We start from the raw sequence: 25,240 nt of genomic DNA on the forward strand, positions 1-25,240 counted from the left end.
ATTTCCTTATTTCTTATTGGAAAAATTATGAATTTATTAATAAATTATTCATAAACGATTTATATTTAATGTTACATACACATATAACATTTTTTTCTGAGTGTAATAGATTTTTAGAAAACAATAATTGATGTACGTCAATATCTACTTTACTTGATCACTCGAGACAAATTTGATAACCAAACGTCAAGTTGAAAAATCTAAAGGCAATGTTATCGCCGGTTTTTCGTTGCTCACAATTTTGTAAAAACATCTTTCAGTTCAATAAGTCAGTTACTGATAATAACTTATATCGAACCTATTCAATAACAAAAATGACTACTCATTCTAAATGGAAGATTGAAAAAAATCGTATTCTTAATTTACCTTTAGAAGAAAAAAGAAAACTTTACAGGACCAGTGAATATATAATTTTGGATCGTATATATACTTGGCTTCAACATGCTAGAGAAAATGAACATATAAAAACGAAAATTCGCACCCAGGATGATCTTAACGAATGGAAAAAGTTTAAAATTAATCCGGAAAAGAATGTTAGCCTTGCTGAAAAGGTGTCCATTTTTAAAGGAGATATTACGAAATTGGAGGTAATTCTAGTTAAATGCATCCGAAATATTATATAAGAATTGACATTTTTTTTGGATATTAGTGTGATAAAAGTGTTAAATATTTTAGATTGATGCAATTGTAAATGCAGCTAATTCACGCCTGAAAGCTGGCGGCGGAGTCGATGGGGCAATACATCGTGCTGCAGGTCCACTGCTTCAGGTAAGCTTCACAATATTCTTATTATATTTAATAAACAGAGGGAGACAGTTTGTAAAGAATAACTAATTTTAATATATAGCAATCCATGTGTTGAAAGTGCTTTTTCTTACTATATTATCATTACATTATATATTATGTTTTGAAACCATTGTCTTTTGGTTAGGATGTACCATATACTATTAACAGCCAATCAATCACCCCTTTGCATCCTTTACACCAATAACTAACACTGTATTTAGGATTATAATATAATGGTAAGATATCCTTTTTAAAGTAGTTACATTTAAGGTGCCGCTTTCAACTACCAAAAAGTAATACAAGTTAAGAGAAGAGAAAATGTTTTCAGGTTTTGTATTTATAATGCCAAAGTAGCACTGCATTGTTATGATGCAGAGCTATTTACTTTATTTTTATTTACTAATTTATTATAAGCTGAATTAATTATTGTTGAAAACAGTAAGTTATTAGGATAACAATCTGTGTTGATGATGTAAATGCTAGAGCTTTTTAAAATATTTTTAATATTACAGGATGAATGTAATACATTAGGAGGTTGCCTTACAGGAGAGGCTAAAGTAACATGTGGCTATGATTTGCCTGCTAAATGTAAGTAAAAATGACTACTCATACTGTACATTAAAAACTATTTCCACATTATTTTGTGAATTAACAATTATGTTTAATATACTTGTAATTTACCTATAATTTCTTTATGTTACCATACTACCAATTCATCATTCATTTAAGTCACAAGATGTCCACTGCTGGATATAGGCCCCCTCTGTAGATTTCCAATATTCTGTACTTGCCAGTCAGTGGTCTCCACTGGAGAACATTAAGGCCCCAGAGGTCATCTGTACTGCATCCTGTATGGCCGGCCTTCCTACTGCCACTTCAATTTTTCTATCTCTGGACTATGTTGCTTACTTGAAGCAGTGTTAATATTTGAAACAAGAATATTAATTTCTCTGTTTTTATAATTTTAATGTAAACAAATTCACATTATTACAAATGATCGGTGAATGTCTAGTTTTGTCTCAATGGGTCAGGTTCTCCAACCAAGCAACAGTCTGCTTATTTTTCAGAATGATAGAGACTAGCAAATAGTGATGAATAAATAAATACATTTTATGTTTTCCTTTCTAATGGCATAGGTAATTTGAAATGATCTATTGGCAAAAAATAAAAAATTTTAATTATTGTCTCTAAATTAAAAATGTTCTTGTTTTTCCAGATGTAATTCATACTGTAGGCCCTCAAGATGGCTCTGCAGTGAAACTACAATCATGTTATGAAAGCTGTCTTGCACTAAAAGGCGAATGCCATTACAAATCAATTGCATTTCCATGCATTTCAACTGGGATATACGGTTTTCCAAACCGTCAAGCAGCACATATTGCTCTAAGAACTGTCAGGAAATTTCTTGAATCAAATGAAGATATGGAAAGAGTTATTTTTTGCACTTTCATGCCTGTAGATGTTGATATATATGAGACATTAATGCAGTTATACTTCCCAATTGAGGATTAAACATCACAATTGATTCAAGTTATTATTTTATTGTTGTATTTAATGATTGTAATACAAACTATGTGTATTATGTAACTGCATGCAGTATAAACCAATCCTGTCTTTGTAAATCATATGTTTTATATCTTTACTAAATAAATGACAAAGGTATAAACATATATGTTGTTTTATTTTGTAAAAATAGGTGTGAATTTATAAAGAATTTGAACAGAACATAAAAACAGTATATTCTTTTAAAATTTAAAAGAATGAGTCTCAGGGTCTCAGCTCAAGTGATATTTCTCTTGGCCAATTTTTCCTGGTAGATATAATTTCCTTTTATGTTGGTACCTTAAATTAGTATATTTAATTAGAAGCCATTTTAACTGTAAGTTGTCCACTGCTGGAGATGGGCCTCCTTCATTTCCTAAAAGACCAGTTGAAAGCAGCTCACCCTCCAGCGTCTTCCAACGGCCTTAACAAGGTCATCTCTCCACCTCGTGGGAGGATGTATCCTATGCTACGCTTGCCGCTTCATAGTCTACACTCCAGAACCTTAAGGTCCAAGCAATCATCTGTTCTACATGAAATGTGGCATGTTCATTGCAATTCCGCAAAGCTATCGGTTATGTTCACTCGTCTACAAATTTCTTCATTTATGTTTCTTTTTACTCATTCAATCAGAGAAATCTCGAGCATAGGTCTTTCCATGGCTCGTTGAACGCACAGGCGCTGCGTAGAAGCGATGAAAACACACATTGGTCGTAGTCTTTAAACAATGAGGGAAATTGGATGAGAAGATATTTTGTAGTTGGTTTAACGCTGCCTAGTCAAATGAAATTACCTAGTTTGACTGTTTTCCAAGTATGAGTATGAGCATAGAGAACTTCAAGAGTTGAGCCTTCAACTGGTTTTCAAAGGGGGGGCGGGAGGAATTTAATTAAAACATTAACAAAAATTGTGATTTTGTATACATATTGATATTAATTGGCCCGATCAATGTAATTTTGTTCAATTAAAATACAGTGGTCATTTTAAGCTATTATTTTTTTCATAGCCACTGCAATCGTGCAATATCCCTTCTATGAAATTAAACAAAACAACTATCCCTATCTTGTGTTAATTTAAGATATAATGCCGTAACACTATAAGTAGCATTTAATGTAAGATAGTCTAAATGCTAAAATGAATCTTAATATACACATAGAAAACCAAAAATACCGTAAGTGACTTTTTAAGTTGATTAAGGTCTTTCCTCGCGCAGCTCAGGTTAATTAATTTTTTAACAAATCGGGTTTCGTATTGTTTGACTACAAAAGCCTAAAATGTATTAATTTCGCTGTTTTACCTTAACGATTATCAAACTTTTAAATTAGCTTTTAATAAAAGCTGAAATATTAAATTAATATACTTTAAAAATTTGCTAAGATTCAAATTAATTATAACATTCGAAATGTGTCATGAATCTAGGTCACCTTTCTAATATAGAGATATAAATATTTGCAAATGTGGACAATATTAGTAAATACTTTTCTATGTTAAAGGTATTGATAAAAGTAATAATTAGTAGGAGCTACATTACGTCATCATAAGCGACGCATCGACAAGGGGAATTCCATAGAAATATAATCTTTTTTATATATTTACTATATGTATTCAATAAAAGACTGCAGATTAGAGTTTTATAATGTTATGTTAATTTAACTGACTTACAGAAATGTTTTATAAAAAAATCGAATTAATTTGTAAAGAATTTCTTTAATATAGTATAACCAATTCATAATTAAAATTGACAATTAATGATTAACCACCTGTAATTAATTTAATCACTTTCAAATGTGTTTTTAATAAATTTTTATCTATAAAAATCGTATTATTTTCAGCTTTAATTTTCTGTTGGGCACAAACTTTTGTGCCCACGGACTTGTCACTGTCATTATAATATTGCTAAGAAAATTAGTTTATATATAATTTTAATTATGTGATTGTGACTGTGTCTGTTGGTTTATAATAAAATAACAAAATGGTTCATTGCTGTGTTCTAGGTTGTAGAAATCGTAGTGAGCGAAGATCAAAAAACATAACTTTTCATTCGTAAGTACATTAAAGTAATAATTTTTATTCTCTAAACTACTATAAAATTAGATTACTATAATTTTAGATGAAACCTTACGTCAAACGTTAGCCGTAAATTAGTGAAAAATATAAAGGATATTTAATTTTGAAACCAAAAATATTATTTATGTGTACTTCGATGTCAAGATTGCAATGGATATCGGTGTTATTAGGGTGTATGTTTAATCAAAATATTTTTTAAAAACACAAAGAGGCGGATTTAATACACTACTATTAATAAATAAATATTATAAAATAGTTATTATAGAATCAATGATGTCAATAAGTTACCATGGTTATGTTAAATATTTTTTATGAAATGTTATTTTTAAAGTAGTTTGTCCTCTCATTCATACAAGCAGATATTTGATTATTTGTCTCTCTCGCTCTTTCACAACTCGTATGTAATGAAAGTGCTTTCCATATTACGCAAACAATTAAACCTTAAGAACCAGATCTGAGAAATCGGGTATCTATTTTCAGTAATTTTAAATGTAATACATAGTTTTCTTTTAAATAAAATCTTACAGCTTTCCAAAAGATCTGACCAACCGCAGTAGATGGATAAATTTTACAGGAAGAAAAAATTGGCGCCCAAGCAAACATGGTCGCCTATGCAGTTCTCATTTTGAGGGCTCTTGTTTTTATAAAACAAAATATAAGGTTTATTTGCAAAATTTTGCACTTCCAACATTGTGTAAACATGTAAGTCCTTTGATGAAAATTAATAATGTATTTTTTGTTGTCTCTATTTATCTCTTCAAACTCTTTTTGTAGTTCTGCCTTGCTGTAAGAATGTTCAGAAAATAATTAATTTTATGTAGAAATAAAAAATAACAGACATCTTCAATTTTATTGTTTAAATACATCACCAAGTATCTATTTTTTAACAAAGTGAAAAATAAAGATATGTATCAAATACATTCTCATATATTTTTTAGGAAATTGTTCCAATGAAACTTAGGAATAACCAGGTAATATGTAATAATAATGCAGATATGGCTTTACCCTCCCCAGTAATAACTTTGAAAGAAGGTCCAAAGCCTGTAAGTATCAGAAGGAATATAAAATTTCTATTGTTAAAAAAACTTATTCTTTTTATTATTAATAAGTAATGCAAAATATATTTATGTTTCCTCTTAGCATTTAATATTATTGTTCAGTCCCTAACCCTGTCCACGGAGGTTTTGTTTACATGTAACAGTGCTAGACATAAGCCTCCCCAATAAACTTGCAATAGGTGGGAAGTAGCCTGCATTATGTAGATATAAGACATTGTTATTTTGCAGTTTAAAGTCTACTAAACTACTCTATGAAGAATAATGTCAGAACATTTTGTGCTTTTCAAAGCTAATGAGACATGTTGTGTCTTAGGGTAATTATTTTAAATTATTTACAAAAAGAGAAGAGTTTAAACACATTAAGTAATAGGTGTTCCAATTTTAAATTAACTTATTCTTATAACATCATTATTACAGGTGGTGCAATAATGTGGTGTCATAATTTGAACCAATAAACATTTTATTTCAAATAAAAAATGAGTTCTGTTGTTGAAGGAAGTTTATCTGAAAATGTAAAATAAGGCCATTATTTGGGAAAAAAATTATATTGCTTAAGTAGCTTCTGGTGACCTCCTGAGTTGATTTATAATTGTGTTTGATTTATGGCATTTTGAAATGTTGCTTGCAAAATATTTGGCTTCAAATTAGCGATATATTCTACAACAATTGCTTTCAAAGCTTGTGAAGAGTGTGGTTTGTTGCGGTTAATGCGAGTCTTTAAAGCCTCCAAGGCCACGAAAAAAGCCACGAAGTCTGGTGATTGGACACGAGGAATACGACAAGGAAGTTCATGCTGCTTTCAAATATTTGACTGAAATTTTGTCAAATAAGTAGTAACAATAATTTGATCCATACCAACCAACCATCCATCCATACTTCTGTTCTTGAGGAGTGTTTCGCTCCATAGCTTGATGACAACTGATTCTCTATATATCTACATCATAAATGTCCGAGCATAGTGACATCTGGCACCATTTGTAAAAATTAACACACATTCATATTATGACATTACTTTTGCTCCACCAGTTAGTACATGCGTGTACATTCTTTTACTTTGCAAAGTGAAAAATGAGCAGAAACTATAATCAATGTATTAATTTGTGAAAATGTGATTTTAGGACCTTTCGTCGGATAAAGCGCGAGAAAATTTATATAAAAAGTCTAAAGTCCGTGCAACGGTATTGGGAAATTATGGACTATTGGAAACTGTAAGTATTCCTGTAAGCATTAATATGAATATTATGTGTCTTTTATCGTTTATTATTCATGTAGATGATGAAATAAACTAAGAATAATAGGATTTTGATGAAATATGTGTAGTTTTGCAGGCATTGGAAATAATTTGAAGATACCCTCATATTTGTTTGTAAATAAATTGATTACCTCATTTTAGTATTTTTTCATCACCAGGAAATTTTTGGAAATATTTAAGAAGGGGATAATAGTTTGACGCATGGTCCTGGCTTTTGTACCGTACGCGATCTAACCCTTAAAAATGATTTTAGGGGTTCTTATGCTTCCATAAAGTTGTGCAACCTTAGATTGTCTTGATTGGATATAACATAATTTGGATTAGCCGTTTTTTTGGTTGATGGCTGGTTTTTTTGTCTATTATTAACAGCATAGGTTCGAATAGTTGTTGACCACATAGAAATCAAGTCATAGTATTAAATACAGACAATGATATGGCAGTGTAAGTCTTATGGATAAACGATGTTAGAAAGATTAGATATAACATACACCTTAGAACATGGTTGCACAGACTTATTAAGTCTATCTAGGGGCCACTCCGGCAAATCATGAACTGATGGCGGGCCGGCCGCCAGAAGTATAGGTAATTAATTTTTTTTTGGTTTTATTCTGGAATAGAATTCAATATTTTACGAATGTACGAGAGTATTATTTTTGCTGTCGGCGGGCCCCCAGTATCCGACCGGCGGGCCGCGGTCTGTGCATCCATGCCTTAGAAGATATAACCCACAAAAGTCATCTAACGAAAAAGGACAAACTTTTAACTTTGCTTAATAAAAATAGTATTTTAATTACGCTAATAATACTACTAATTCTTTAGGTTTCGGGAAGCTTAACTTTTTTATTATTTAACGTTAAAAATATTTATTTTGATAGAGCATTAGAAGAGTGACAAAAAAGAAAGAGTCACAAGATGGTGAGAGTGAGATGGAAGAGATTACAGAGAATGATGAACAAAGAATTGAGGAAAAGAAAGATGTGCAAGTTGACATGGAACTGAAACTTGACGAAATGGTAACTTTTTTAGTTTGATACTTTTTTAATATCTGAATTTTTTTTATATTTATTTCATTACTTCAGTTCTTTTTTCAAATTAAGATTAAATTTTGTCATGAAATTTCTATTCATATAATGACAGGCTTTTGTTATTAATATTATATATATATATATATATATATATATATTTTTTAATTTTACATTGCCTGTGCTACGATGAAGAACTCTTTAATGAGGGCTTATTTATAGCGTTCCCGAAACCGCTGTACCGCGCCATAAGTATGCGCGCGCCGAAACAGGGATGGGTCATGAAATATTTAGTACATTTATTTAATTCATTCTTAAAGCTATTTAAAATTATACATTTAAAGACCTGCGTTTAAAGTTTAAAATTATTAGATTTATTACAAATTTAATACGCCTGCTTAAGTATGGTACAGCGGTGTCGGGTACATTGTAATAGATTTTTTTAAATTTATCGGATAGTAATCCTGATCCATTCATCAAAGTAAAAACTATATTATCTTGCAATATTATTATTCTGTTATAGAATATCCCTCTACACCCAAATTACACAATGGGGGAATTATTGTTATCTGGGAAATCTACGGAGTTAATAGAGTAAGTATTAAAGAGCATACCAAAAAATATCACAGTGTATCTTAGTAAAATAAATTTTCTTAAGGTTTATTTTCACAAAATTACATTTAATTTTTATACTAAAATATACTTGTCATCATTATTGTCATGAATATTTCAACATAATAAGTCCACTGTCGGGCCTAGGCCTCCCTGATATTTTCGATAGTATCGGGTAGAAACGGTTTTCATCCATTGTCTTCCGGAGGCAGTCTGTCCATTTGTGAGTGGAAGTCCTTCATCTGCGCTTGCCGGTCTGTTGTCTCCACTTCAAAACCTTAAAGCACTAGCGGCTATCACTTCAACTTGCAAATCCATGCAATGGATCTAGGCTATGTCGGTTATCTTTGTTCGTATACTGATCTCCTGTTCCGATTTAGTGAAATCTCGAGTATACCCTCTCCGTACCTCGTTGGGCGACTGTCAGCTTATCCGTAATGAGAGAGAATTTCCGTAAATCATCTCTGGTGACATATTGGTGTGGGATATTTTTTCCCCAGGTTGCATCATGGCATAATCTCATTAAAATTCAAAATATTTGCAATTTCACTAGGGTACCGATTGAATATGAAGTCGAAGAAAATATCGATAAAGTACAAGCGGCAACACTGAAATCTTTAAGCTTGTTGTAAGTTTTTTTTAAACCTATTTATACTAATATAAGTACTGTCATAAGGTATTGCCAGATGATGTCCAATAAACAAAATAAAATTTATTTACTTTCACAGAATTACCACTTTATTTATTGATTAAATGTCTATGTTGTAAACAACGATCATTTACAGAAATATATTTTATATTTTTAAATTGCATACATCAATTCTTATACAGCATTTCTGTTTTGAATGGTGTCAAAATTTGACAGATAAGGGACAGTTGTTTAAATCTACCTTTGATTTGTATGAAAAAGAAAATCGTTGTTTACGCTATTTTTCTGAAAAAAAACTTTTTAAGTGCCTTAACGAAAATATAAGAAAATTAACTGAACTTGTCAAGCATTTCTCGAGTGCACTAAGAAATATATTTGGCGAATGATTCTCATTTATATAGATTTCTCTAGATATTGTAGCATTAAACATATTTGCATTATATAGAAATATTAAAAAGGCTCATACCACGGAAACAATTTTTTAAGTGTAAAAAAATCATTTGAGTTAAAATTATCAGATTTATTATTAATTTTTTGTGGTATGGTAATATTTAAAATGTAGAATGCATATAGCCACTTCACAATTTTCACACTGGCACTTCCCTCCTTTTAATTGAGGTTACGAATAAATTTAGTTATTAAAAAGAGAAAATAAATAAATCATTGCATCAAACTAATGTACTAGTTATAAGTAACTATGTTTTTCTGTGTTATATCTTTTATTACTAGGGTGTGTGAGTAATTATCACTTAAATATTTTATTTTAATACCGTACGTGGCCGCGTATATATACGCTCTGGTGATAGTGACCAGGAAAATTGAGTGTATATATAATAAGCTGTATATGTATAATGCAAATGGATAAAGTAATTTATCTATATTGTCATATATCTACATTTAATTTGTTGTAAAAATAAGTATTGTCATGCTTTATGGTATTATAGAACAATGGCACTTTTAAAATATTTCGATCACATATGTTTATAAGATGCAATGGTTTATATATAGGTGTATCAATCTATAAAATTTCTAGCGTGGTTAAAGTCTTGTAAGATTTTAATTATTTTAATTAGGTCATCAGCCGTCGGAGAAACTATACCACAGACTGCGAATGAAAAGGAGACTTCTGTATCATTATTAAAAAAGAGACTTGAAGGGGCAAGACCGAATATAAAGGAAGGGAAGCTTTTAGTTGAACGATTTTATTCGGACATGGATCTTTTGAAACATGTACAAGATGCAAAAGTTCAAAACGCTAAAAACGGTTTAGCATCTGAAAAGGTGAAAACTGATGACATGGAAAACGAAAAGATAATGGAGAAAGAATATACAGGTGCAGACCAATTTAAGTGGAAACCTCTTAATGGATGGCATGGCGTGAAGAATCCTTTTCTTAAAGAATATTCAGGTCCAACTGCTGCTTTTACTAACTCTTACGACACTTTCCGAGCTTATTGGGACGATAACGCACTCTCTCATATTGCTGCGCAAACTAATGCATATTCCTCACAATTTCGTGATAAATTTTACAAAGACTGGATTAACACTAATGCCGATGAAATCATGATTCTGTTTGCATTTTGGATTATGTTGGGCATTCTCAAAATGCCAACAATCAAAGCTTGTTATTCTGAAGTCAATGTTATACGAACAGATATTTTTCGGCGTCTCATGACTGAAAATCGGTACGTAAACCTTAATAAATTTTACTATGTTAACCAACTAAATGGGAAAGATTCTGACAGCTTCCTAATTAACTTTGAAACCCTTATTGATTATTTAAACTTGAAGTTTAAAGAGCTCTACAATTTAGAACAGGAGGTATCGGTCGATGAGTCGTCAAATTTGTGGAAATTTGAAAATTGTGATGATAAAACATTAAGTAGTAGAATTAAAATACCTTTGTTATGCGAATCTAGTAGCACATATATCTGGTCTTTCCTTGTTGACATTAATCGTGAACAAAATGCAAGGAAACCAAGACCGGACGAGTATGTTAGAAAGCTTATGCAACCGATATTAAATTGTGGCCACACCCTATATACGGATAGTTGTTACACTTGCCCGATGCTTGCGAGATATTTCAAACAAAATAAAACTAATTTCGTCGGAAAGGTTATTTCTACAAAGAACGTACCTTTAATAATTCGAAACGCTGTTTTGAACGAGGGAGAGTTTGTCGCTCGACAATCAGGAGATGTAATGTTAGTTGCATTTCAAGGCGAGAAACGTGAATATTATCTATCCACGTGTCATGGTGCGGTTCAAATACACGATTCCGGATCTGGAGAATCTGGTCAATATAAATTACTAGTTATCAACGAGTACAATCGCGGAATAAAACAAATCGGACAAATAGATTATTGCACAGAACCGTATCTGCAAGGGAAAGATGTAAAATGGGAAATTAAATTATTTAAAACTCTTTTAAATATGTCGATACATAATTCACAAATTCTTCTGGAAAAATCGATGAACTTAAAAGTTAGTTCATTAGCTTTTCGTTTATCGTTAGTACAGGCAATTATTGATAAACATCTTAATAAAGTTCCAAAACAAAAATCAACCATAGAGTTCCCAATGGAACGATTAACAGAACGTCATTTTATTCGACGGATATCAATTGCACGGAACGATATTGGTCAAAATATCATAAATAGCCAAATGTGTATTCGTAAAACATGCGTATGGTGTAGTAGAAAGGGGCGTGATAGGAAAACTGCATTCGAATGTCCAAATTGCAATGTGGCACTTTGCATTGATTGTTTTGAATTATTTCATACCACTTTTGGTTGAAATTATAGATTTACAAGGACAAATTCCTCCGAATTCGTTATCCTACTGCGTAATAGTAAGAGGATACGATTGTGTTTATTTCCCCCATTACAACAAGGTTATCAAGAGAAGAAAAAGTAAGTGTAATGGTCAAACGTAATGCCTGACAATCCTATGTTTTGACTAATTCAATTAATTCGTGTTTTATGCAAAAATTTTAAAGAATCTTGTACTGCATTACGTTTGTGCTGTTAAAGCAATGTTACCCGAGTTTTATAAATAGAAAGCATCATTTAAATACTATATAGAGTACAAGTGTGAACATAGGTAGATGTTATTTCACAAAAACAGTCTCCTGTAACCAATTTATAATTTGGTTTGTAAGCTCATTGATATTCTATAATTTGGTATAAATTTCCAAGAGATGCAATCTTTCGAGTCGTGGTTCGGCATTCCCGGAAACTGAAACGGAATACTGTACGCGTATCGAGGGACTGTAATAATGTAACGACCTGACCCGGAGCATCTGGAGCAGCTATTGATCTCAGTCACTGTATATAGGTCTAGGCTCAGCGCCTTAAGTGCTCTGGTAAATAGAAAACCAACGGGCAAACAGTTTTTGTCATTGATTAAAACAAAACTGTATTATAGCCGTTTTAAAACTAATCGGTCTCGTCGGACTGCAGGTCTTATGTCATAGGGATCGCTAGCCTCCAACCATTTTGGGTTGAAGTGTTGCTGGTTGCTTTTCGCCACTTTTTCCCCCAGCGCTATCGATTTCCGAAGTGATAGTAATGTTAGCTGCATCCGACAAAGCCGAGGTTCGGCACTCTCTAGTATCCTTACATCAGAATGCTGAACAGGTAGTATCGAAAAGTGACAGCCCAAATTGAGGTAACCTTATGTCCGCCTAAGCGATCTAGAAGCTGAGCGGCCTCGTGACATCGCAATATATAGCAGCACGAACCAAGGCTTCCCAGAGAGCCCTCGATTTTCGGTACCATAAAAGAAGTTTTCGGCTAAGTGAACCGCATTCTCTTTTTGGGCAACAGTGCAAGTTAGGTCAAAAAAATCAATACCTTTGATTAAAAAATCTCTGTAAGAATTTTATTAAGCTACATCCGTTGCAAATCCGTTCCAATGCAAAATGTAGGAGTGTTAATTTGGTTTCAAACTAGTCAAGTACCGTCCTGTATTACCTATATTATTTACCTTTCCGTAATTTTTACAATGGACTATTCGCAAATTCATTTTACACGAACTTTTAATAGTCAATTATTTTAATATTATAAGTAGTAAGCTACCATCAGGCCGGAATGCTAATCTGCCGAAAAGAGTCTGCTAGTAACTCAACAGTAAAGAACAAAAAAATTCGAATATATTCTGAGACTGTTTAACTGTTTTTAATCAGAATAAATGTTAGTTCAATATTACATAACACAATATAAAAACGCTTACTTTTTGTAGATTTCAATATAAAATTATGATACAGTTTAAAATGACAATTATCATATTGTTTTTTTTAGTCTGTATTTATGTACACAGTACAAGGGTACAAATTGTTTTTTCAGTTAAAATAAAAAAATATTTAGTATTTCTTTTCGACTCATAAAATATTGAATTTTATGAGTTGAATTGTAAAAAAATTGGCTATTTATTTAAACACATGTCTTCAATCGATTTATGTAAAGAGGTCCCTCGTCGAATTAGAATTTTCAAGTCAATGAATAAACTAAAACTGCCCTTCCGCTCTGTGAAATGTAATAACCTTAGGGTTAACAGCACAAACATCTTTCGAAACAATACAATACAAACTTAATCTTTGTTATAAAAATCTGATACAGTGTAAAGGGAGTTTTATTAGTGATAATACAGCTTTAAGAAAGAATTTCTCTAAGCTACTGTATTAAATATATTCGTGTACTTAAGTGATTTCAAAGTAAAAACTCAATTTTGTTTTTTGACTCGGGTCAGCATGTAATTAGCTCAATTTGATTCTGAATGACGTGTGGTGTTTTAAAAGTTAACAGATTTGGTGTCAGCTTCTCGTATCCGAGTGGGACATGGCCATTAGCTAGGCGCCGCCCACTCGGATCCGCGTGTATTTTGCTAAGGTCAGTCAAAACTGTGTCCGTGGATATTTTAGGCATAATTTTCATTTACACCTTCACTTACACCAAAAAAAATTGGTTGCTGAGGTAGAAGTATTCTTCGTTCTATGGCGCTCAATGTGTTTCAACAGATGTCAGACTCTATTTCTTAAGGGACAGATGCGGGTCTCGTTAGAATTTAAAGGAAACTCTGTACCTGTATTTTCAGTCAGATGGCCTTGCATACCGCGAGCATTACCGAAATTTAACTACAGTATTGTGGTTTATATATTGTTTAAAAACGCATCACAATATATAGTCAGTGTAGTTATATTCGTTAAAATTAAGCGTGGAAGCACTACAATTCTTTTTTTTTATTAAATAAAGGTCTTCTACGATTTTTCTCTAAGCATACACAAACGACTAATGTGAATAACAAAGTGAAAAATAATTTTATTGAATAAATAAATTAGTAACTTCAAATTTCCAGTATTTATTTTCAAGTTTTTAATTTTACATTGATTTAAATAATATGTTATTCATACATTTTACATAATTTTCTGTACCCATTCCGATCATACTGACTTCTACAAATAAATTCGTAGTCAAGCATATTAAATTTTCACACATACCATCTCTCTATACTTTTGTACTTACTACATGTTTGATACAGAAAAATAAATTATTTAGTATTTGTAATTTTTCCCACATATCAGATATCAGATATAATTTATAATTTCGTTATCATGTGATTGACATTTCTACAATTTTTATAATTCTAAGTTCGTTGTTAAATATTTGAAGTTTATTATAAAATTTAATGCTAAATTTAATTATAAAATATCGATTGTTTGTTGTATTTGTTACAAATTCATTGTGCAATAGTTGTTACATTGTAAAATAAAGAAATTATTAAATAATTTATACAGTCTTCGTTGTGTTTTTGACGACTCTAAAATGTTCATTATGAAACTCTTAACTACAATAATTATGTGTTTTCATTATTAAAAAAGTGAGGTCATTCTTTCAGTGTTGCAACCAAAAATTCATAGATACAGCATTGACATTACTTCGCTATAGTATGACAGTTCATTAACATTCTCCTAAATTAATATCTTGATTATAATATATTTGAACAAAATTGCCTTGACTCCTTGACTTTTGTATTTGTATCATTGAATTAAAAGTATACAACGATATTACTGATTCCGTTTATTATTTAAAGTTCCCTATATGGTTATAATTGATATTTCTGCTGCTAATCTTAATGGTGTTTACAGCGTCATCTTAGGGTTAGCGGATCCTGAATCCACATTTTTTTCTATTGTTAAAGTAAGTATATTAAATCAGCAGGAAAGTTCAGCGTAACCACTTTTTTAATAACAACGTTTTAGAGTTCCGTCTGGAATTTCGGTTCACATATTGGATATTTTTCGAGATTCGGAAGCTATTGAGCTGTTATGTCGCTCGGTTCGACTGCGGCAGTCAATACGCGTTTACTTTTCCGATGATAAATGTACTTTATGTAATAATTAATTTCTTTACATGTTTTAATTTCGAAACCAAGTGCAGGTTTTTTAAAGTTAAAGAAAAAAATGCAGCTGGTTACGTATGGCAAAATAATTTACATAGAAAAACCAAATCTTTAAGAATTTTGTCATATTAATTTACTTGAGAAAGTGTCTACCAATGCCTCTAAATCTTTTTCAGTATATTAAAAAATTCAAAACAATAGATATATATTGATGGGAATTTTTGATGACACGAGAATAAGTCTGATCGCAACTTAGGCTTAACCATAGCTTGTGGCGCATTTAAAAAACCTATATTTGTTAATTTTGTTTCTTTACTAATAATTAATTTTAACAATGTTTATAAAAGCCAATTTATTAAAATATATATTAACTTCAAAACTAATCTTAAAAGAATTTCCTCTATTCTTTAGAGGATTACCATGACAATAATATTTATATGTGTTTGTAAATAAAATCAATACAGTTTTAAAGGAATGTAACGGATTTTTTCGTAGATATTTGCGAATTATTGAAAAAGGGTATGGAAGCTCCTATGCAACAAAAACTTAATACATACATGCAACCTGATAATTTACCTATTTATTAATTTTCGTTAATATACATTACATTTCGAATATAAAAATAAATATTTATAGAGGCTCATTTATATATGACTTATGAAGTAATCATGTACATTTAGATAAGTCCATAGAAAATAAAATTTACTGTTGGTAACTCAGTTATCATCTGTTTATTATATATGTCATTGTCAAAATATAATACTAAATACTTTTGGAAAGTTTCCACTAATTTGTTATTAAAATATGTTTTTAATTTCCAAATGCTATTAAAATATATACGAGAAGATAGCGGAGTAAACACTGCAATTAATTCCATAGAACTTTTAATCTATAATTCCAAATGTCTTAAGCAAAACTCTGGTGTTTTGTAAATTTTGATAATGTCAGCAACAAGTGCTTTAGAAAATAATGAAGATCTGGAAAACGTGCCGCTGGTGCGAATGGAAGATGTGCAGCCTGACCGAAGTGTCGAGGTAGTAAACTTACCGCCAAAATGTATCGAAGTTATCGACGGCGGTTGCGTTATAAATGAAGACGATAATTCAAACATTGGCAGTATGGTATCTATACAGTCCGAGGAAGTGGTGTACTGGCAAGACGATAATAGTGATAGTTCTGAAATTATTGTCCCTGATGTGGATCCTTTACAATTAGTAAGTTAAATTTTATTAAAAAGTCTATTAAAAATAATTGTGTATAAAAACTTGATTATGCTCTCTACAATGTTGAAATCTAGTTACCGTGTAAGTTCATTTAGTTCTATATTTGGTAAAATTTCATATGACAATGATATGCTTATTAATGCAATGCTATATAACATATTACAACCTTGAAATGTTTTTCGAACACTTACCGGAATTAACATTTGTAGCTTCCACACTTAGCTCATGAACTGTGAGATTATGGGAAACTTCATGATATTATTCTTGCAAGTGTATAAATACCCATCTAACTTTGTCAAAAGCCTTAAAAGTGTTCCATATGGAACTGTCATATTGTTTACTTTTCGCAACAGTCTTTTATTGAATTTAGAATAGAGAATCTTTCTACTCTTGTAAACTTATGTTATGAGTACTTTCATTTTACTGTAAGAATCTTACCAACATATTTTTTAAATGAAATAAGTACCATAAGATGTACTTCAGAATAATTATTTGTAAATTAATTACATACAAAAGTGTGACTTTATGCAATAGATATTTTAATAATATTTTTATTTAAGTCTGTTTATAGGTTTTATTGTTCAGTTACTATCTAAATTTTTAAAGTGAAGTCTAATACAAGAATGTATTACAGTATTTATTAATTTATACTGGCTATACAATATTCCAACTTTTACAGAGACCAAAGGTTTCTCTAGTTAGAAATAAAAGGTAGTGGGTCCAACCTGCAGGTCGCCAGTCTCCTATGACCCTTTGAAGGATTATTTGTGGCTCTAGGGAATTGTACTTGACTTATAAAAAATAATATTTTGAGATTCAACTACTGATCAGTATTAACTAACCAGAATCTAAAAGATTTACTGAAAAGTGTTGCTACCAATAATTATATAATTTTTAAAGAATTATCAAGTAAAGTATATTACATGTTTTCATTAATATACTTTCTGTATTTTTAATAACTAATCGCATATGTTTTATTTACGTTTTTAATTTCAGCTTGCGAAAAATTAAAAAAATTGTGTAATAGCTTGGGACTATCATGGAGTTTGTCAACTCTTGGTGTAGACCATTTTTTCTAGTGGGCTTACCATTGCATAACTGTTCTCATTATTGTTTGTGAGCAGTAATAATGTTACAATTTAATTTGCACAGAGCAGTTGTAATCTAGTGGTTCAGCATAAGGACTTGCAATTGATGGTTGTGGATTTAATTCTCTGGATACATCAGCTAATGCATTAATTATATAGAATTGCCACTGCTTACAAACATGTTTCCAGAGAGTAGGCAGAAGTATTCTCTGGGTACCATAATACCACAATGTGACTTCTAACCTGCCTGCCAAGTGTAGCAATTATGGCATATCCATTCACACATATCTTTGGTGACCTTGCAGTTAATGTCTATGAGCTGAAACTACACATTCACAATTTGTGTCTTATATAAAACTTTAACTTAATAATTTGCAACATACAATAAGTCACAAATATATGTATTTGAGATTTACATGGACTTTTTCCAAGTGTATGCTTCAGATTTAATATACCTCAATGGTCGTTAGTAGTAGAAGTTCTACTTCACATCTATTAATAATAAGCTTTTGATAAGTGACTTGGTCAGAGGAGGCTCATGACATTTTTTGATGGAGGTTCAAAAAAAAATTAAGGAAAAACTAACAAGATTTCACCATATATTTTAATTGTACTGTGCACGATCATAAGCCATATATATTAGTACACAAAATAATATTTATGAACTATAAATATTTTTTAAAATTAATTTGAATAATAACAGCTCTTTCAGATGTGAGATAAGCCGGAATTTACTAAACCCACAGATTGTTGTAGGTGTTTATAAATTGTCTCAATGATTCGGTTCAGATATATTCCATAAGAATATAGTATACATTCTCCACTACTTCACATTTTATTCAATTCGGTGTAGATGTTTTACCCAAGTATGTAAATTGACCTAGTGGAATGTTCCCCTAGTGTAGTCCTTTTGACAAAATGTCTTTGCCAGTCTTTTTGTGAACAAAAGACATCTATTTCTCATCATCATCTATTTTTTATGAAAATCAGATATGAAATCAATTAAACATTTTTCTATGTTTATCACACATAAAGGATTAAGTAAGTCCTATGCCATAGTATTTCGCTTAAACGTTTTGACTTTATTTAACATAGAAAAATAATGCTTACTATGACTATACTGATGTCATAAAAATGGTGCATATAATGTTTGAAAGTTTTGCACTTTCAACAAAATAGATTTTGATGAAATTCCATAAAATGTTGAAGTAAAGCTATGGCGCCGTAGCATTAAAAATGTTTTCTGCTATAAATTAATAACTACATTTTTGGTTTGTTTCATAATGCTGCATAATCATAATAACAATCGATTTTCTATTCGAAAATCGATTGTTATTAGTTGAGTGCCGTACGAATATATTGTCTGACGTTTGATTCCAATTACACTACATGTTATGACAAGGAGATTGGAATGTTTTTCACTTTTATTGAAATATATCCTAAACAGTCCACGCCCGAATCTGTCCAGATTCACCACAACAGTCGGCACCAGCTCCAAACACTTGACAAGGAAAACAAAATCATTGCTTTCTTTACATACACACAACAAATGTGTTCTGAAATATTGTTCATATATAAAAACACGCCTAAATATTTAGTTTTCGTATTATTTTGTTGATTATGTACAAATATAAAATTTTTGGGTTTTTAGCTTTCAATTCAAGATACGTTTCGAAATAGTTCTCACACTGTTTAATAAATTTTTTTAATAATTATTTATGTGAAATTTGCGAAATTATTTAATTTGTTTTATTTCGTTATTTACGAAGCCGATATGTTTATTTGTATACCTATGAATGCCTACCTGCAGTGTCCGGCGTATAAGGTTAATTTCTCATACAAAATGTTCTATTTCACGCGTCGGACTGTGTCGATGTTTCTCTTTCACACTCATTAAGTGCACAGTGAACTGAACTTCGTTTCGTATAACCGCAATCACTGGCGTTCCGCTGGTTACCTTGACTGCAAATATACGCGTTGGTACAAGTAATCCACGGATAACAAGTCAGTGCTACACATAATTTGAGATTGCTACATCTGTAATCATCATTGTAATGCATAAGATTGTTTGTTTACGTACATCAGTAATGTTACTAGCTTGCCAGATTCTTCCTAGGGCCGGTAGGTTGAGATAATAACAACATGAAAGTAAAAGAGTGTATACTTATCTATTGATCTATTCTATTGTTTCTGAAGATGTTAATGCTGTTAGCCCTAAGGCTTTTACAGCTTCATCGGTACTGAGTTCACGGAGCGGAAGGGTCCGTGAACTAGATGTATACTTATTCAAGCTTCGCCCGTATTTATATTGACGTAAATGAACAATTTTATTTCTGTGGAATTCCCCTTTTCGATGCTCTGCTGATGATGACGTAATGTAGCTCCTACAATACCGATGTAAGTTAAGAAATATATTTCTGTGGAATTCCCCTCTTCGATGCACCGCTGACGATGAGGTAATGTTACCCCTACATGTAGATAAATCTATATCAAAGTTCTGTATAGAAATAGAAATTACGCTGGAACGCCGCACACTGGGAGTAGGCATTAATATTCCGGGAAAATAATTATTTACTGTCTATTTCTCTGTCTATTTTCGAAATGCGCCCTTTTGGGGTGAGGACCCCACGTTGGAAAACGCTGATTTAAGCTATTTTTGTCTACCGAAAAATAGCAGGATACTTTTGAAAACTTTTGGTTAACTGTATTTGTGTACAGATATGTATTTTTTTGTTGTAGCAACATTTAGAAAAACCAAAGCCAAAGCCCAGAGTGTCAGATAGTTGGCCAACTCTAGAAATACTGCCTGGCGGTGTTATAAAGAATGCAAATAAATATGAATATGATTTATCTTCATCATATAATAATATATTAGAAAATGAGAATAAAAATGATGCGGGAATGTATGTGTGTGCAAAATGTTCAGAGAGCTTCGACAGTCTTATTCTGCTGGTGAAACATGTCCGATGGCATGAAGTTGAGCGGAAGAAAGAAATGGAAAAAAACAAGCTAAGTATGTCCATCGCTTTTTAAAAAAACTAATTTTTTACAGTTCATTGTTGTTTTGTATCAAACTTTGCAGTTTATTTTTATAGCAACCTTTAAAAAAAATCTTTATAGCAACCAAGTCGTGGACTAGACTGAGAAAACTTCTCAGTCAGTTCAGTTCAGTTTTTATTTTAAATAAAGTTTTTTAAATTATGAATGTGTCACTTTATGTGCGGCCCGTCAAAAAAATTTAAAATTTACATTGGCCTGTTGATTAAAAAGGTTACGCGCCCTTTTGTAAAAGGATTATATGCACTTAATGTAGAGTTGAGAATAATACCTAGCTAATATATTTAATGATTTTATGTATAACAGAAAAATTTTCAAGCGAAAAGTAAAAAAAGGACCGGAAGGTAATGTCGCATTCTTAAGTTAAATTCACACGACTACATTTTTAACATTTTTTTTATTTCCAATCAACAATATATTCACCTTCGTTATCAACAACCTTTTGCCATCTAGTTTACAAATATTCAATGCCTCAGCGGTAAAAATCAATGAGTTTTTCTTTAAAATATGTCGACAGGAACGACATTACTTTGCGGTCACCGTAATAGATTCAAAGTTGAAAAGAAAGAAAGAGTTTGAAGAAAGAAAGAAAGAAGTTGAAAAGTCATAAGCATTTTTTAAATTACATAATAATTCTAAATTTAATTTTTTTTACAGAGTTGCAAAGTAACAAAAAGTTTTCCTCGCGGTCTTGCAAGCGAAAATTTATTATAGATTTGAAAAATAAGTGTAAAAAGCCAAAGAAAACGTAGCAATGTATTCTTAAGTTTATATATAACTAAAGCGTCCAAGATTGGCCTTTACATATTTTTTTTTCGCAAAGTATATGCTACATAAAGCATAAAAAAATTGAAATATGTTCCAAATTCTGTAAAATTATTCGGTATTGGGGTAAGAATTCTTATAAGTAAGGGCCTAAATATGAAACCTTTAAATAATAAATATTGACCTATCACTGATGTGCTTGACCCTTAGGCAGTCAATGCATTTAGTTATATTTAACTATAGAAGTTATACGCATAAAATATATGATTTTTATGATTTATAGTTACAACCAAGCTGCAGTACCCGGCGATAAATATCGAAAATCGACCTTTGGAAAGAGACAATCGGCTAATTTCGGCTTCGTAGAGTGTTATCTTTGTCGCACGAAATACAAACTGTCCGGTATCTATTAGGAAAAAATTACAAATCGTCACATAGGTAGTGTATTGTCTCTTTCCAAAAGTCGATGTGCGATATTTATCGCCGGGTACAGTAATTTATTGGTTGACAACAGGAAAGGAGACAATTATTGGATGAGTAATGGTGCTGATGTGAAAAATAAAGAATTATAATTAAATAATTTTGGCTTTGTCAAATTTAGTAAAAAAACTGTCCAATACAGTTTAAGTTGAAAGTTATGGTGACCTAATGAATCCATTCAGTGCAAATTAATTTGTTTATGTTTCTATGGAGTAACTTGACTGGTTTTGCTACTATTTTAATAGATTAACAGTTTGTGTTTTTTTGTCACATCTGTCAGATTCGTTTATGGTCCCCCGTCAGTATATCAATAGTGTTAATATAGTTAATGATGTTTATTGACTGAATTCGTACAAAACTCCTGCAAGCAATGTTTGAGAATGATTTTATTTTTGTTTGTATCTGCTGTAATTATAACAATTAAAATACACAAATGTAAGGTTATCACATAAAGCAATGCTCAAACTGGACGCCCTAAATTCACCTTATTAATTTATCAAATAATAAATTTTAAATATCCAATGAGTCAGTTAGATGTAATTCATAACAACCAAATATGTCTTATAAATTGCTTTTGTAAATAATTCGAAGGAAGAAAAAATTCCATTTTTAAGATTGTCTTGTGCGATATAAAATATGTCAATACAAAATAAACAAAAAGAAAATATTAATTGAATACATAGAAAGTGAATCCTTACGATAGTCAACTTTTATTTACCGGTATTTGATTTTGGCATATATATATTGTGTAGGTAAAACAAATTGTTTTTTTTAAAAGATTAATATTTTCGATGTGCCAAATCAAGTGCCGGCTACTATACTGTACGAAATATGAAGGATTTCCTCGCAATTTTATGTTTTAAAAATGTTTCTATTTCAAGCATAAGCAAAGGTCTGGTTTAAACATTTTTTCAGGTGCACAAAAGATTTTGATTGCTTGTAGAGAATGTTTTTTTTTTGTCAAAATTGTACTATATAAAATGATTAATAGAAAACTATTATTATTTTAATGAGAATATTGAGTCATGACTTAAAACTTTTAGTTATGTAAAAAGTATTTTGTAGAATTCAAAATAAATTGGACTGCCAATAATGAATGCGGCTTAAATAATATATAAATTAAAGAATATTACATATCAAAGCGAAGAAGTTGGATCTTTTTAAGGGAATAAAACATGTTTTGTTCTTCTATTATTGTTGAGACAGTTGCAGTATTCGAATGTGTGATGAAAGTAACATGGTTATACAAGTGGTTTTTATTAGCGTAGTAAGTTTAAAAATAATATGAGGCATTGCTTTTAGATCTCCATAACTTTATCAAAATGACTTTGAGTGAAATGTTTATGTAGATATAAATTATTCTATTGTAGCTATATTTTGATAACATTGAAGTTATCCTTGCAAAATGAGAATTGAAATTTAATTATTATTGTAAAATATATAACATAAAAGTTATAAAATTCAGTGTTTAAAAAGTGTTAATCATTAAGGATTTAATATATTGTGTTTCTATTGTAAACAGTTTTATTAAATTTGTTTGCAATATTGTTTTCATTCTTATAAATAGTCACAATAACTTTGTATAGAAGACAAGGCATCCAAAACTATTTATTGGTTTTTTGTAATAAAGATTGTAAACCTAACACTATTTTTAAATTTGAGTGCTATTTTAGTCTTAAAGGATTAGGGTCTAAGGTCTTAGGCATAAATGCATTAAAAATAACTAATAATTAGATATTGGTTATTTAGATGCAAATTTTCCTAATTAAAAATACGGAGGCTTCCATTAATTTCTATTGGGTAATTTAGCGAAGGGATTTTTGCACAAGAAGTTGTAGTTTGTCATATTCACACAAGTAAATATGGTTAGATAACTCACTGGTACGCTTGACGGAATTTTTTAGACACAATTTTTTTTTTCTAAATAATCCTATGCCAGTTATAAGTCAACTGTTATCCTTATTTCCGAAAGATTATTTAGTTCATTAATAAATTTAATAGTGTTAATACAATAAATTTCTATTTGTAAAAAGAATACTCAAGTTATTGATTGTTGTAAAATATTTTTTTGATTTGTAAAATCATTATTTAATATCCAAAAAATAAAAAATATCCTCAATATTTTTAATTGGATAAATTAATTTAATAACCACACTTATGCCAAATGTATAATTGTTTTAATGTAAGAAATATCTGCAAAAAATATGTGTTGACGTGAATATTTTTATTTTGTTTGTTTGATAATATTAAAACGTTTTCCTTGTTCTGGATTAAAGTTTATGTATAGTTAATTTTATTGGTGTTAGCGTTTGTCAATTTAAACCAAACATTTTCCCTGTTAAGCACAACATATTTTCCAGATGTGTTATTAATTAGACTTTTTAGTTGTTATATTACAATCGATTTCATTTTGTTTTAAATATGACAATATTAACCTTGCACTGTTATCATTTATATATTTTTAATAAAAATAATTTTATAAAAATTATATGTGAATAAAAGTAAGTATGTATGTATTGAAATATTTTTCTTTACCTCCTACCTAACTCAGTTCAGAGAAAGCTGTAAAAGCCTTCGGGCTAACTGCACTTACATCAATAGAAAATAAGTATAAGAGTAAGTACTTTACTAAATTTAAATAATATTGAAATGTCAAACTTGATATATTACGGGGTGCTAAACATTTTATTTAATGATGGAATTATAATAAATACACTAGATTTGTGAGACGCCGGGTATTTATCTGTGGGCCACGTTTTTTCTAGGTGTACAAGTTAATGGATATGTGCTTCTCTTAGGAAATCAAGGTTATGCATGTTTTTTCTTTGGTGACTGAAAAAAACGGTGAACTGGCCCAGATAAGAATATTCTATTGTATTTGAATATGTTAATGCTGCTAGCCCTAAGGTTTTAACAGCTTCATCGGTTCTGAGTTCACGGAGCGGAAGGGTCCGTGAACGAGAAGAAAAGGTCTGGTGTAACAATAAACATAAAAAGGATCTAAAAAATAAAAAAATTAAAGAGATTAACTATAAAATACGAGAAAGTAAAAATACACGCGCAATTAAAAAAATCGTTATGTGTCATGGCGTTTGTTTAGTCTGTGTAGTATAAAAACAGTTATTTTATTCTTCAATTCGGTAAAACTGTTGTAAGTCACTGCCCGAGCCGTGGCTCCCCAGAGAGCGTTCGAGCATCGCTAAAAAGAGATTTTAGCCTTTGCGCCCTGTCGTCTCGAAT

General features: G+C 30.7%; 3 protein-coding genes across 3 annotated transcripts; all 3 read left to right on the forward strand.

Annotated features, from left to right (window-relative positions):
* Positions 1-196: 196 nt before the first annotated feature.
* Positions 197-2,433, forward strand: LOC137924990 (macro domain-containing protein CT2219-like). The gene is made up of 4 exons (XM_068768419.1): positions 197-587; positions 676-768; positions 1,299-1,374; positions 2,003-2,433. Exons 1-4 carry the CDS (start codon positions 210-212, stop codon positions 2,296-2,298), a joined length of 843 nt encoding a protein of 280 aa, XP_068624520.1. The 5' UTR covers positions 197-209; the 3' UTR covers positions 2,299-2,433.
* A 1,821-nt stretch (positions 2,434-4,254) lies between these two features.
* On the forward strand, positions 4,255-24,155 carry LOC137924870 (THAP domain-containing protein 1-like). The gene is made up of 7 exons (XM_068768253.1): positions 4,255-4,371; positions 4,923-5,097; positions 6,572-6,661; positions 7,581-7,718; positions 16,326-16,601; positions 20,438-20,711; positions 21,413-24,155. Exons 1-7 carry the CDS (start codon positions 4,301-4,303, stop codon positions 21,505-21,507), a joined length of 1,119 nt encoding a protein of 372 aa, XP_068624354.1. The 5' UTR covers positions 4,255-4,300; the 3' UTR covers positions 21,508-24,155.
* On the forward strand, positions 10,068-13,297 carry LOC137924930 (piggyBac transposable element-derived protein 4-like). The gene has a single exon (XM_068768341.1). It carries the CDS (start codon positions 10,201-10,203, stop codon positions 11,782-11,784), a length of 1,584 nt encoding a protein of 527 aa, XP_068624442.1. The 5' UTR covers positions 10,068-10,200; the 3' UTR covers positions 11,785-13,297.
* Positions 24,156-25,240: the final 1,085 nt, after the last annotated feature.

This window comes from Battus philenor, unplaced genomic scaffold (assembly GCF_028537555.1).
Source record: "Battus philenor isolate CCGP_79_NKW_IND1 unplaced genomic scaffold, ilBatPhil1.0.hap1 SCAF_25, whole genome shotgun sequence".
In the NCBI taxonomy this organism is placed as follows: Eukaryota; Metazoa; Arthropoda; class Insecta; order Lepidoptera; family Papilionidae; genus Battus; species Battus philenor.